The sequence below is a fragment of the Gallus gallus genome, chromosome 4 (assembly GCF_016699485.2).
Source record: "Gallus gallus isolate bGalGal1 chromosome 4, bGalGal1.mat.broiler.GRCg7b, whole genome shotgun sequence".
In the NCBI taxonomy this organism is placed as follows: Eukaryota; Metazoa; Chordata; class Aves; order Galliformes; family Phasianidae; genus Gallus; species Gallus gallus.
The window spans coordinates 82,397,088-82,412,293 of record NC_052535.1 but is presented as its reverse complement, the minus strand read 5'-3'; the positions used below and the strand labels follow the sequence as shown (position 1 = coordinate 82,412,293).

General features: G+C 37.6%; 2 protein-coding genes across 8 annotated transcripts in view; both read right to left on the bottom strand.

The window, feature by feature from the left end:
* POLN (DNA polymerase nu) overlaps nt 1-15,164 on the bottom strand; it is a 90,512-nt gene extending 75,348 nt beyond the window's left edge. For 4 of the 6 annotated variants that reach the window (XR_005859969.2, XM_040700464.2, XM_040700465.2 and 1 more), the window contains exons 1-3: nt 5,284-6,555; nt 2,712-2,773; nt 453-935 (exon numbers count right to left, since the gene is read on the bottom strand). Coding sequence is in view for 5 of the 6 variants with exons in the window: in XM_040700464.2 (XP_040556398.1) it covers nt 453-935; nt 2,712-2,773; nt 5,284-5,413 (675 nt within the window). In the remaining variant the exon portion in view is untranslated. Of the gene's footprint in view, nt 1-452; nt 936-2,711; nt 2,774-5,283; nt 6,556-14,958 lie in introns of those variants that run through there. The other 2 variants (XM_040700463.2, XM_040700466.2) reach the window with 2 other exon arrangements.
* On the bottom strand, nt 7,017-15,164 carry HAUS3 (HAUS augmin-like complex, subunit 3). 2 transcript variants are annotated; one of them, XM_001234788.6, is made up of 5 exons: nt 14,959-15,164; nt 13,170-14,664; nt 11,665-12,101; nt 9,771-9,996; nt 7,017-8,558 (listed from the first exon to the last, which is right to left on the bottom strand). In XM_001234788.6, exons 2-5 carry the CDS (start codon nt 14,082-14,084, stop codon nt 8,307-8,309), a joined length of 1,830 nt encoding a protein of 609 aa, XP_001234789.2. In that variant the 5' UTR covers nt 14,085-14,664; nt 14,959-15,164; the 3' UTR covers nt 7,017-8,306. The 2 variants fall into 2 exon arrangements, with proteins under 2 accessions (XP_001234789.2, XP_040556401.1); XM_040700467.2 differs by having other exon boundaries at nt 13,170-15,098.
* Nucleotides 15,165-15,206: the final 42 nt, after the last annotated feature.

Below are 15,206 nucleotides of genomic sequence, written 5' to 3'. Positions count from 1 at the left end.
TTTCTCTGACAGATTTTATGCAATGCCAAAAAAACTTCAAATACTTTACAATATGAGAACTACAAGGTACAATAGTTAGTGTATATACCATTGACACAATAGAGGAGTGTGCAAATGCTTCATCCTTAAAAAAAAAAAACAAACAAACCAAAACTACTGTGAGAGCCACAGTAGAAAGAGGAAAAAATATTTCAAGTGTTACTTGATGTATGCTAATATGTGCTTAGACCAAGAGGTTCCAATTTCTTTAGATTTTACTTGGTAACTAAGAATAAAAGGCAGACAGAAGCATGAAGATTTATCTCATTTTGAATTTGTATTTTGGTAAGCAAGAATATTTGAAACTGCTCCAGATTCCATCCTCCCAATGAACACTGCTTTATGTTAACCAGTTATATGCACAGTTCAAAAAATTCTGCAAAACCGTCACAAAAAACCCATAATTCACTAACCTGCTCTGAGTTGAGCTGTGAAGAACCATCTAGAAATATCATAGTAGTTACAAAAGCCACTGCTTCTTTTATATTTGCAATCAAGTCTCTTTTTTCTTCGTATCCTAAACTCCTGATATCACAAAAAACATTTTCAGAAGGTTCTGCTTGCCTGGAAGTCCAGTTATATCTCCTTTCATGTGAAATGTGTTTCTTTACAAGTAATCTTTTTTTTCCCAAACAATATGTAGGTACCTCTTGCTTTCTTTTAGGGGGGGCAGCCAAATTCTTTTCACCATCCGCCATGTTTCTTTCCTCTACTGTAAGGTTTTTTCCTCTATATCTCCATTTAGGAGAGTCTAATTCCTGGTAGAAACTCAGTATTTTGCTATCTTGACAGCCAAGTATTTCTTTAGTATGTGCTGTCCTGACTACCTCACCAGCAGTCCTTTTTTCTGAGCTGGCAGATGACTTTAATAAGGCAACTGTGGAATCAGTTATCTCCTGGAAAAATCAGAAAATGTTCAGTGAACCAATTATTCAACTTATTAGGATACACAAAAATAACCATACATGAGTTCATTCAGATAAGCTTTTCAGGAAGTGATGCTCTACAGAAAAAAATGTTAGTGACATTATGAAAAAATGACATCAAAAAAGAGCCAGTTTAAGGGAGTTATATCACATAGGCCCAAAGTGCACATATGTAGCATATATATATGATTTTATACTTGTATCCTTAGGTGGGAAAATATCAGCTCAGAAGGAGTGAAAGTGTAAGAACTGCAGACAGTTAATGCACTCAAGCGTGTTCTTCAGTCAAATTGCAACAAGTTTTTATTGTTTAACACATAGTAGAATTTAAATTAGGACACTGAAGTAATTATAGAATCAGCAATAAGTAATTATCTTTTAAAATTTCAAATATAGGAACAAAACAAATTTAATTATCAAGTCAGAATAATAGAGTTGAACAATGATTAACCACAAAGCAGCAGCAGCTTCTGGGAAGAACTGATCGTCTATTAGAAACAATGACATAGCTGGAAGTAAATAACAGGCTTTCAAAGTCAGAAGATGTAGTTCCATAATTTATGTAGAATAATCTCGCTAGATGTGGTGCGTCAAAATTTATCTCCTCAACATTACAGGAAGGGTTTCCACTACTATATACATTTATCTATGGCTTAAATCATTCTCATCATGTCCATCTAAGAGCCAATTAAATTTGCAGTAAGCTACCCCGTGCCAAAACTCCTAGATGGACTTGCAGAAGTGTGGAATAATCACCAGAGTTGGAGTAAGGAAGGCTGTGAGATTTGCAACTGGGATAGGGCTTCTGGGATAGTTTTAATACCTGCAAATCATTTGACCAACTCGATGGACCTCAACCACAACCCAAGTTGGTACTGTTCCAGTTAGCCATTTCCATTCTTGAACTAAACCTTGATCCACAGCTAGACCAGGTTGAGTAGAGCCTGGTCCAGCCTGGCCTCGAAAGTCTGCAGGGATTGGGCATCTCTGGTCAACCTGTGCCAGGGCCTCACTACCCTCACTGTAAAAGATTTCTTCCTTATGTGTACTTGAATACGCACTAAATAAACTCAGGGAGACAATTCAACAGGAAAAAAAAAAAACCTTCCTAATTTGAAGACATTTTTCTTGTGAACCAGCTCACTTTGATTGTGAAACACCTAGTAGCAGCTTATGGAAACACCAAAGATGGGTAGTAAAATAATATTTTAATCTTCACCCACACAGCTGCTCTAAGGACATTTAGTAGACAGAATGATGCATTAATTTAGAACAGCTTATGGAGAGGATATAATATCTAATGGTTCTGCTCTAGACCACATGGGAATTATATGGGCCATGCTAGTTATGGATGAGATAATAATTTAGAAAATGTAAGCCACTTCACTACTGTTATGAAAAGCTTTTTCCAGTATTTTGCAAGGTTTTTCAGATGCTAGCGATTATTCAGTCATAGAGGTTTGAGAACAATTTAAAACTATATTAACTACCTGAATTTGGCAACATTCTACATTTATTTCTGATCAGTCTGTTAGAAAAGACTGTATAAGCAGAGCAAGGGGGTGCCAAGACTAAGGGAAATAGATAGCAAGTGCAAAATAAGATTAAAGAGGAAAGTTATGTAAACCACAAAGGTATGCAATGTACTGCAACGCACTTTGTTATGGAAGAACTAGTCAATAACTTCAAGTCTTCTATAAAACCAGTGGCTTTTTTTAGAGGTATTTTATCTTACAATGTGCTTGCCTTTTCATTTTTCAGACCTGCATCCTTATCACCTAGTTTATCTTCCTTTGTCTTCTCTTTACCTTTAAAAGAAAAGAAAATGTTTTATAACACAAATGAACCTGTTCAGTGCATATAATCTAGTTTACAGAGTGCTAGATTACCAACACTGTTACTGAAGTTAAAATAATTGCTATCAAGTATTCTATGGCAACTGTTTTCCTCAGCCTAACAGAATTCATGTTTAAAGTGGCCCTACAGGTTCTGAAACATGCATACACAAAAGTATGCTCTGTCCTCCTTAAAAAACAAAGTTATATTCAACTTTGCTACAAAGTAGAAAAACATTTTCTAGGCTACTCAGAAGGCACTTCACTGCAATACTGTAAGCATGCACATTGCCACCCCTCAAAACACATTCAATTTTTGTCAAAGCAAGGCATGTACAACAAAAACAACAAAAGACACCATATCACAGCTGGTGATACACAAAAATCAAAGGAGCTGGAAGGGTCCTCCAAGGAATCATCAAGTCCAAACCCCTGCTAAAGCATTTTGCAGAAGTAGACATCCAGATTTTGAATGCCTCCAGAGAAGGAGACTCCACAACCTCTGGACAGCACATTCAAATGCTCTGTCACTCTCTTCTCTCGGTGAAGTTCTTCCTCACATTTGTATGGAGCTTCCTGTGTTACAGCTTTTGCCTGTTGCCCCTTATCCTGTCACTGAACACCTGCAAAGGGCTCAGCCCCATCCACTTGACTTCCACACTTTAGATGCTTACAAACAGTGATATTTATAAGCAGTTTAACGTGTTCTTAGGTAGTGCTATTCTCAAAAAATATTCTTCAATAAAGTATTTCACTTGCATATAGATCTGTTGCATAACATGGCCTAGAAAAAAATTGACCACACTCCATTGAGAAGTTACTTCTTATCACATTGCTCATCTTTGCAAGAGAATGGGTATTTTAAGACCCAACAAGAAGAGAGAGCAAGGAAAACAGGCTTATTAAACTGACAGAAGTGAGTCGTGACCAGCATAACAACACAGAGTAGCATGGCTGTCAGTGCTGGGTTTAAGACAGATCCCCAAGCCACAGCATAGTTGCCAAACTGGGCCCACCTCGTTCAGCTTAGAGTTCTTCTGAAAGTTTAAGGAAGGCTTTGTAGTATCAGGACTTTGCACAATGTTGAATGAAAATGCTAAGGTATGCCTTCTCCTTTTCTTCCCTCAACACCACCCAGGACCCCAAGAATAGGAGAAGTACATGAAGGCTGAAATAAACGAATGAAGGGTAATAGGCAAACTGTACTTAAAAATTCAGTGAGCACAGTAAAATAACTTTCCTGAAATATGTGTCTCTGCAGTCAGTAATTAGAACTCTTATCTCTAGATCCTTCTATTGCCCGGCAAAGAAAAAACAAACCAAAAAACACTCATGAGCAAAATACATATTTCTTTCTAAATCCTGGTTCAGAGATTCTGCTGATTTCTGCAACAAAACTTGCATTACCAGCAGCAAGACATTCCGAATCTAACATGCTGCTGTTCAGTAACAAACAAAGCATAAGGAAATCTACTTCCTTTCACTGAAACTGTTTTATTATTATTAATATTAGTTTTGACTAGGCAAACCAGGATCCTGTATTTAAAAGACTAAAAAAGCATTTTAAAAGACAACTATTTTCCCCAGAAGAAACTAAGCATATTACTTTATAATATTATAGGCATCTCACACTGTATAATCTATTATTTATCCCCAGTTAAGTCCCCTAACTGCTGCTGGTGGGATACATCAAGAAAACCAAACCTAAAATTCACTCTTCCACAATAAGATTATAATTTAACAAAGATAGTAACATGATTTTGCATTCAATGCTTAAAATATCTAGATACTTTTTCTTAACAAGTTCACCCTCCTGAGAAAATAAATCTTATTTTCTTTCCTTTGGCACATAGTATTCAGTACGACATATGTAAGTGGCTACACAACTCTCAATTTCTGCTTTATGTTAGGAATTGTCACCAGATGGCAGTAGAAAGCCATCCTTGCCTTCAAACTTCACAAAGCCAGAGACTAAAAGTGCTGGCACACTATTAACATTATCTACCTCCCTCTACCTCTGGAACTTAGTTTCACTTTTCCCCCTAGAATTGCACAGAGTGAGCTGGTAATGAGCATGTTTTGGAAGAAAAGACACGAGTCTGAAGAGCTCACAGGGCCTCTTGCAATTTTCCAACACCTCTACTGATCTTCAAGTACCTAGTGAAGATTCAAGTTAATACACACATTGACAGTATTAGTTAATAATGGTTAGGAATTCTCATCTATATTACTACCACACAGTAGGAACGGGTCAGGAAGGAAAAAAAAACAACAGTAAAATTCAGGCTAACAGCAATATGCCAGTTCCTTGCACTCACACTGACATTTAATCAGGAAAGACACATCAAATGCTACAGTTATTTCCTAATTCTTTTTCCCAACCTGGAAACCTACACTTAGCAGGACCTGAGGTTTAGTGTTGTGTGCTTGCCTTTCAGTTTTTCAACTGAAAAGAGAGACACTTAAGGCCAAGACTTACTCACTCTGATTATTTTTTCTGCTAGTCTGAACTCCTGTAGGAATAGACTGCAAAGCTGACATAATCTTCCGAGCAGCATCAGATAAAGGCACCTCAGAAATCTCACATCCTATGTATGATGAGTAATGCTCCATTTTTATGATTAAACCTAAACATAGAATACACGTATGAATTATGCATTATATCAGAGTCAGAAACCAGTCTGCACTTTAATTCTGTTCAAGTTAAAAACAAAAAACAACTGTGTTCAGCTATCCATTTCCCTTAATAGTTTTCCTCCCTGACATGCCTAAAGTATTCTAAAGTATTGTAAATAAAATTTAGCAAAACTCTAGTCATTTACAAAACCTACAAAGTGAAATGTCTTTGAAATACAGTGTTTTAGTACACTGATAAAAATTATGCAGTCTTAACTACAGCTAACTTCTAATAAGAGAATGACAAACAAGGATTACTCTATATGTTGGAAATACCTTCCCACCCCCAGTATCTTCAATCTAGCCTATATCTAGCATATGCACAACTTTACTGTTGTTTGTACTCAAGTTTTAAATCAAGAAAAAAACATTCATGAGTTAACTGTCAAAACAGCACCAACACGTGATGAATCAATAATACAGTTTCAGAAAACACGCATATAAAAAACTTCTGTTACATAAGTTCTGTATAATTTACATAGTCAAGTATTAAAATTACTACATTTGTCAGTGCAGAGTCAGTAATATCTGAAGTCTCTACAAATTTTAAGCGCTGCTACTGATGTTCTCAATTTTACCCTTCCCCCCCCCTCCAAAAGCAGTCGCTTTTCCATTTGTCCCGTAGCCATAGTCTACAATACATACAAGACACTTGGAACCACTAGATAAAATGCATTTGGGAGAACTAGAGACAAGGCATCCATACTGATGGACTGCATGACTTTATATAGTTAGATCAGTACAAAGCACAGAACTTACCACGAACACTAGGTATGCATGCAACATTTTCAAAGGATTCGAGAAAGTACATTCTACACCAAGAATTGCTGTTAAGTAACTTATTTCCCATACAATTATGTTATTCTGATCTTTTACTAAGTCCTGTGCATAAATAGCCTGTCAAGTCTAACTATCAACAATATGCCCTTATCTTTACACAGAAATATCCTTAGTTCATGATCACAAGCAGATTGCTTACAGTCTTACTTGTACAAGAAATTACTTACAAATACAAAAAACTGTATCAAAGTGAAATAGCCATCAAGCCACATTAAGTATTGGCTAGTAGCTGTCTAGCTCCAAAGAGGTAATCCTGTTTCGATCTGTGTATGCAATAATCTTAAGCTTTCGTAATAGCTTGAATTGTAGATGTTGTAGAAGACAAAGAGCATCTCTAAACTCGTTTGTGAGAAAGAGAAAACACCGCATGACCAACCTCCAGCACAGTAATCAAGAACCTTAAGCAAAGTAAAACAGCGAGGCGTTTTTGAAGTCACAGGATACTTATGGTCATAACCCCTGCAAATAAAGTACTGCCATACAGCACGATGCAAAGTCATTACAAAAAAAAAAAATCTAACTGACTTTCATGGAATCTAACAGAAGATACCAGGAAAAAAAACAAGACTATTTTGTCAAACAAAATAACGCAGTATACAGTAAAAGCTGGTTTGCAATTTGATACTCGGCAAGCAGATAGCAGTAAGATTTTCTTTTTCCAGACATTCCAGAGGTCATGAACATAGTGTCCTCTCCTAACTTATAAAATTAGTGTTTTTTATTACTTGCATCATTGTTTTTGTACAGAAGGTGAAAATATTTCCTAACTTCCCATAGTGGGAAGCAGTAGTCTTCAGATTCAGACTCTGGAGCCTATCAAAATGAGAACCTAGAAGATTAAAAATAAACAGGACACCATTCGTGAGCATATACTAACATACAGATATGTCATAAATATTGACAGCACTGAAATCAATTTAGCATTTGGCATTTAATAACAAACAACATATGGATCTAAACAGCATGAGAAGTAGATATAAAAACATCAAACCAATAAGCTAAAAATTATACATTTAAGTTACATAAATGTAGAAATTAAAAGAGTGAAGTCAAAATATTTTTTAAAATACTACTACTGAAGCTGAAGCTAATTTACAAGTCTTCGTCAATATGTGCAACACTTGAAAGCAAGTATAGCTGATCTAATCAGAAAACAAGAGTCTGGAATTTTTTTTTATACTATAAAAGCATATTTAGTGCCACTGGTCTATTAGGAAGCCTATACAAAAATTTCATAAGCAGTCTTAATACCAGTCTATGCAGGAATACGAAGGCATCATTCAAATGCCTGGCAACACAGATCAGAGAGTAAATACTGCGTAAAGATATCCCCAAAACGTCCAAGTCCAAAAGGTAAATTAGAAATTCTCTCTTTGAAAAGTTTGCTATAAGTAGGAACTAATCTCAATAGAGAAGACATAAATTAAGTGATGATGTGGTGGTCAAGAAACAGACGGTCTTGGTACTTCAAGCAGATTCTGGTACGTATTCTGATATATTTCCATATAATAAAAACAAATCTCAGAGGAACTGTAAAGCAGGATCATTATTTCTGCCTTGGAGAACTTTCCTCTACAGAAGGAAGCACATGACCATTTATGTCCCAAAACCTGGAACCCCTCTTCATGTATTGAAAGTTTCTTACCATGCAAGAAAACTAATCTCCAGGGTTTGAAGTGTTCCTTTGCGCTATGCTGTACACAGTGGAAATCAACATGCAGGCTAGTAAAAGAGCAGTCCATATATAATTCATTCATGCAACCAATGTGTTAGTTAATATTGAAGAACTTGAACTGAATGACCAAATGCCAAAGCCGTGAAGCAGCATATAACCCAAACATGGTAACTGTGGCAGCTGAACATTCACTGCAATGATAGATAAACGTTCACCTTGATAAGCTAATACTTATCATTCCATAAACTTGTAGATTGTTTACATTAACTTTTTTTTTTAATCTTAAGAATACATTGAAGGTTAAATATTAAGGAGTTAACTGGTGATGAAATTCTCATCTTCCAGACCACTGGCTTTAGCCTCTGACTGCTGTTCGAGCTTCTCCACCATCTCTTTCAAGTGGTTCTCATCTCTGAAAAAATACACATACAAGTTTCTTTCCATCTGGTGCACCTTATTGGATGCCAAGAAGTTTCTCTTTGACTTCACATCAGCGATAAGATCCATAATTAGTTGATTTAGTTTATTTAAATCACCTTCCAGTTGATGAAACTGCTCAGTAAGTTCCTAATAAAAGATACACAACAAAAAATGTTATTTTTGTATCATTAAAACACCAGCTGAACTAGAAATAAAAAAAGGCTTGCAAAGGCAAAAGACTTTCATAAGTGAAAAATCATTAAAAATGATAACATATGATAAATCCTGTATATGTAGCTGTCAAGCTGCAGGCATCTGCATCAGGTGATGAAAACATAATTTAATTTACTTCCTTACTAAAACAGATTAATTACGACTGTAAGAAGCTGTCCTCCAAATATATAGATGGTTGAACAACACTGCCTATCAAGTTTTCATTACTAGTTAAAAGGGAACAAAATCAAACAGAAAACCGATTCAATTTAAAATGAAATAATTACAAAATACAGTTCTCCTAATTGTCATTCTACGACAGTTCACTGTAGGCAGGCTAGTTACCTACTTGCACATTATTTCCTCATAAGAATTATTTTTCCTGAGAAACAGTACCAATAGAAAAATGCGTCACTGTTTTAAGTAACTTCAATCAATACAGAAGTACACTGCTGGAGGCAATAACCTTTAATCCCTAAGAAGGCATTGTTCTAATTACAAAGAATAATTTCTTTGTAAAACTGTTCTATATGAGTCGAATATTATTAATTATGTATTATTAAATATATTTTCTAATGCATGTAAGTAAGGATTGTGGAACAAGTGAAGGCTTCTGTTGCATTTTCAGATATCTATGGTTGCTTACTATAATAGAATTATATTTAACCCTATTCATCTTCAAAAGTGGCTGCAAAAGCCATCCAGGAGCTCTGTTATAGAGTTGTCCTACTAAAACTATCCTTCCAGAATTCCAATATTCTTATTTCCTACAAATGAGCCAACACAGCCAGACCATTTTAAGGGGCCAAACCATACTATACAGGTGAATATTTATGTGCATTTTCCTGTGACATCATAGCCAGAAGACATTTTCCACACCATAAATCTATAAGTGACTGTAACTGCCTTTGAAAGAAATTAAGAGTTAGATGCCACTATTGCTTCAAAACCAATAAATCACCTGTCAACGTATGCAAAACCCTGTATTTGCTAAGAACAACACAACTACCTGCCCATCATCATCAACAAACTTACTAGTGTAATGACATGTTGTGACCACTTAGTGCCTACTGCCTTTATATCTGTCTCAGCAAAAGAGCACAACAGGCATGGATAGAATCATTTAATAACAACGTAACGACATACCCGACTAGTGAGTAGTATCTGATTTCCTCCGCAATAGAGAGCATCATGAAGAGCATTTACATCACTGTCTAGTTTGGACAACAAGAGAGACTGCTCCTGAGAAGACACTGCTAGCTGGTCTTGTGCTGTCACGCAATCCTGATGCAACTTCTGAGCCATCTGTTCCAGGTTTTTGTATGTTTTAAACACTTGTTTTTTGTTTTCTCCTTCCAAAAGTTGATAGAGCCTGGAACAAATGAAGTTAGACGCAATCATTTTTAAGTTACCTACGCATTCCTGACATTATTAGTCAAGAGAAGATGTTCTTCATGTTGAGAAGTTCAAGAAATACATAGATATGGTACTAGAGAATATGGTTTAATGGCAATATTGGTGGTAGGTGGATAGTTGGATTAGATAAAGGTCTTTTTCAACCTCAATAATTCTATGATTCTAAATTAGGCTGAGGACCAGCAAAGTACAGAAGTAGTAAGGGTACTGCTGATATAATGCTTTATCTCCCACTGATTCCATAGTTCTATATACATTGGTCATGAGTGATACACAGGACTCCAAAATATCCCAAATGGCAAGCAACAGCAGTGAAATATTAAAGTCTCAGTTAATAAGAACATATGAATGCCAACTCATTCAAGAGGATGACAACATACGCTTTTGCAAACTACTTGCCTACACTTAAGGACAGCAGTGCTGAGAAAACACCAGAATTCCACGGCCAGTGATAAATACAAAAAAAAATGTTTATGAAATTTTAGAAATTGTTTTTTATCTTCTATCTATGGAAAGACTACTAAGGAATTCTACACTGAGTTATTGCTGTCTTTTGCATGACTCATATTTTGCTATAACTAAACAGAACAATAACTTAACAATACGTCAGGAACAGTCACTGATCTCACTGCTGCTAACATGATCAGTTGCTACTGCCACCTCTGCAAATTAAAGTCTCCAGGAGATTTGGGAGAATCATCAAGCCCCATTTAGGAGTCAGTGTGCTTTTAGGAAGAGAAGCCATATTTCAAAGCTGAGTTTATTCCATCTACTGCTCATAAACTATTCAGGGTTTACAACTCTGTCATGACTAACAAGGCCTGCCTTTCTAAAGGATAAAAAAGGGAATAAGCAGTCAGTAAACATTATTTAATCACAGTGAGACTCAATAATAAACCTGAGATAAAACGTTACAGTTTTTCAACACAGACACAACTTGGGTAAAATGAATCCCTACCTGAATCTGCAACTCATTGCTCAAGACTAAATTATCACTTAATGTCACAGCTATTAAAAAAAAACACTTCAACAGTTTAAAGAAGGGGTAAAAGCCTAACATCACCTATTATTATAGAACACACCTAATGAAAAAGTTTAGTACCTCAAAGTGAACACAGCACAGTACACACTTGTGCTGTACCACCTGAGAAACAAGAAGACTGAATCACTTAGATAATGAAAAAAGCCTATATGGGCAACAGGATGCAGAAGCCAGGTGGCAAGTCAAGCAGTATCAACGAGCTAAACGCATTTCTTACGTTCCAGGAGTCATTCCTCTCCTCCATCACACAAGGGGTTTTGTAGGCTGAGCAGATGAGGCCATGGATATTGCCTGGGATATTACTGCTACTAACAGTTCTCTGCGCCTGCACTTCTGAAAAAGCTTTCAACATGTCCAATTTTGCCACAAACATTCGTTATATTCTCAATATTGCTTAGGAATGCTTTGGCAGTGTTAACACCTCATACCTTGAAAGCTTCAATTCTGGGGAATTTCAAGCATTTACTAGCTATGGCAAGTAACTAATAACAATTGAGACGGCTTCACTTACCTACGCCTTTATCTTCCCAACTTTATTTCAAAAAGAACAAGTCAAAGTTCAGTAGTGACTTTAACACTTACCTACAAGAGAAATCATCCTTTGAACTAATAGAGTTCCTTGGCTTTGCAAGTTCAGTTTGCTTAGATAACACCTCTAGTCTCTGTTGCATCTCATTACTGCTCTGTTTCAGAGATTCTATCAAATTCTCAAGTTGACAGTGGATGTCTTTGTGTTTCTTCAATTCAATGTCATAGGCAAGCTGAATAAGTTCAAATGACGCTTTCTGCCTTATCAGATGGCTGCATATTTCATCCTGTTTAGAAGCGAAATGGTCCTGCTGAGCAATCTCACGATCCAGGTCTGCCATTACCACCGGTGCAGTGAACAGCTGTGCATGCTCTTTCAAAAGGGAAGGCAGATCTTCGTTGTTTATTTGAGCTATCTGTTGCTTAATTGTAGAGATTTCATCATTTAAACTAGATATTTTGGCCTCGACGTTTTCTTGTTTTCCATTATCCTGCATAAAGCAACACATATCAATCTCTTCACGGTTCTCGAGACTTTTGGACACCTTTCTTCATTCTGCATCCCTAACACATTTCTTCAGTTCACACAAGGATCGTGCACTTTCATGACAATCAAAGCATCGTCAAAATTAAATGAGAACTCTGCAAGCAGCTTTACAGAACTTCATAATATACAAGGCCAATACAGATTTAAGATGGTAGGTATCATATATATTTCAAGAAATAATTAAATCTGCTCTGCTGCAGAGCCATGAAACAGTTCATTACAGAAATACTGTAGGAGCTGTATTTTAGTTTACACTTAGATTTCAAACAGATCTAACTGAAATCTCCCATGCAAAAAGGTTTACATTCAGCCAGATGACTATCAATCCAGCCCATCAAAACTGACCTTTTTCAAATGACACTAATCAATCAAGCACTACATGCCTGTCACACAAATGAAAACATACCAACATAACACCTCAAATGAGTCCATGACTGCACTATAAGCTATTTTTCTTCCATTACAAATCCCTCACATTCTTAAATGTCACATCTGCCCATCACTCAATGAGAGATCTGTGGGATTTCAACTACACGATTCATTGTTTTGATATCTAGAACATATCATCATTATGTCTCCATGTTAAAAGCTCCCAAGTCATTGAACTAAAACCTGGAGGTTTTTTTTTCCCTATAGGAAATATTAACAATATATTACATTAGCCCCCAATATGCAAAATTTAATTAAAGTTAAGGTTTTGATTATTGTACAAACAATGGAGACACAGTTACAACTTGAAATTTCAGAGTTTAACAAAAATTAGAAAGGTACTGCTAAGAACCAGTTTTTTAATGCAATAAAATCTAGATTGCAGAATTCAAGGTACTCTGCCATACTGAAAAAACTCCTAACCAGTCACTGGAGCTACTTCACAAGAACGAGATTAAAATCTCAGTAAGTGCAATTCCACTATGTTCAAACAGAGGAACTAATAACTCAGAACATGCCTGTCTCTATTTAAAACTCCTTATAAAGTAAATATCACTACCTTATAAAACCATTTGCCTCTTACCTTGCTCTTTAGGGATCGCAGCATGCTTACTGCACACTCTATAGCTGAATTCAAGCTCTCTTCTTCAGCTTGCAACTCAATGAGCTGACGTTGAGCACAAATGTATGCTGCCTGGAGGCTGGCAATCTCCTGGCTCTTTCCACAAGCTTCAGTAGACTCAGCACCAGCGACATGTTTGCTAATATCCACAAGCTCAAAGTTGTCTTTGTGCAAATTTTCAGCCAATTCCGACGTACCCTGATAAAAATGTTTTTTTGCATACGAGGCAAGTGCTGCAGTGCAGTGCCCTTCCTGAGACAAATACTTGTCCAAGGAAAGCTGGGAAAAAAACACTGGGTGCAAATCTGATCCTTGTTCTGAAGCTGAAGCAGTGAAGAAAGAGGCCAGTTTCTTAACTCTACCCACAAGAGACAGCAGTTCATTATTAAGCTTATTATTTGCTGCAGTGAACAGTTCCAGACCTTCTTTCAAATCCTTCTGTGCTTCTTCCTCTTTGATTTTTAGTGTCTGTAACATACTGCTGTTCTCAGAAATCATCACCTGAAGCTTATTATGCCGATGGACTGTAAGATTTTTCATTTTCTGAAGAGTTTGAAACTCATCCTCTAATTTCTTAAGTTCCTCCTCCTCCTCGTGGCTGCTGTTCCCTGAATCCGCTGGCTTACAGGTCTTAAGGACTTCATCCAGTGCATTTCCTTCTAAAATGGGCTTTCCAGACTCAAGAAGACGATTAAAATCCTGCAGTTCTTCTTCAGATAACACATGCTGCTCATTTACAGTTCCACAAAACCACTCCAGAAATGATTTGTCTTCAGAAGACTCAAACAGCCAGTCAAAATCTTCTCCATTGAGCTCACTGGCTTTTGGATATCCAATTTTCGTAAGAATTTCCACAAACTCCTTCCCACAGCTCATGATTTTTGAAAGCAAAAAAGATCCAAATATGTGGAAAGTTTCTAGGGGATTATTCTAGCATGGGCTTTTTTTGGTCATTTTAAGTGAACATTCAGTATTCTAACAAAAAAGTGTCTGCACAGGAAAGTGAAAGTAGCAGATCACACCACAGAACTGAATGCTACCACGGGCTGCAGTTGTAAGACCAGAAAGCAATTTTTATTTCAGGGCTGTCTTAAGACATTTTTGTCCTGATCTGATCACCAAAACGTTTCTCGCCAACAATTAAATCCCACATATTTGCAAAAATACATCGTTTTGCACAGTGAATGTAATACTAAAACCGAGTTGCACCACTGATTGACAACTAACAGAAGCCAACAGTGAGCAGCCCGTTGCCCTGCTGGGGCGTTTTACTCAAACGGCTTTCCAGACCTGAAATTAAAAAATCCTTTTAACTCTTCCAAAACGAGGGAAGTTTTCAGTTGGCCCTAAAAATAAAGCTAGAAGACACCACACAAGAATTCAAACCCTCGTTTGTATCTTTTACTTCAGCAGCAAACCGAATCTTGTCTTCTAAGGCTTCGTTTTATATTTCCCTCTGAAAATAGAGCAAGAAGAGCTTTACCATAAAAATACCAGAACGATTACAAAAGGATTGCACGGATCAAGCATTCTGTGGTGCAAACAGCCACCAAAGGACAGCCTTCAGACCAAGAGCAGCACACGACAGCAGCCGTCCGCACGCGCGCGCCGCCCTCGAGCACCGCCAATACCGCCGCTGTTCTGCGATGGCCCCCAGGGAGGGCCCGCGAGCCCCGTCCCCACGCAGCCGGCCCCGATGGGACGCCGGGGTCCGCACCCCTCAGGACGAGGAGCGGGCACGGTTACTCACCACGGCGCGGTGCCCCAGAGGCGGACAGGACGAGCTGCGGCACAGAGAAGCGCTCGGGCCGCCCTCTACAAAGCGAGGGAGCGGCGGCGGGCCCTGAGGAGAAGAGGGAGGGGTGGACGGCCGTTATGGCGCCAACGGTCAAAACGCCCGCCACGCGCCGCTCTCGCGCAGCCTCCCTCCGCTGAAGCCCACTGCGCACGCGCGCCTCTCCTCCTCGCGAGCCGCCGTCCTATCACAGAGGCGCATGC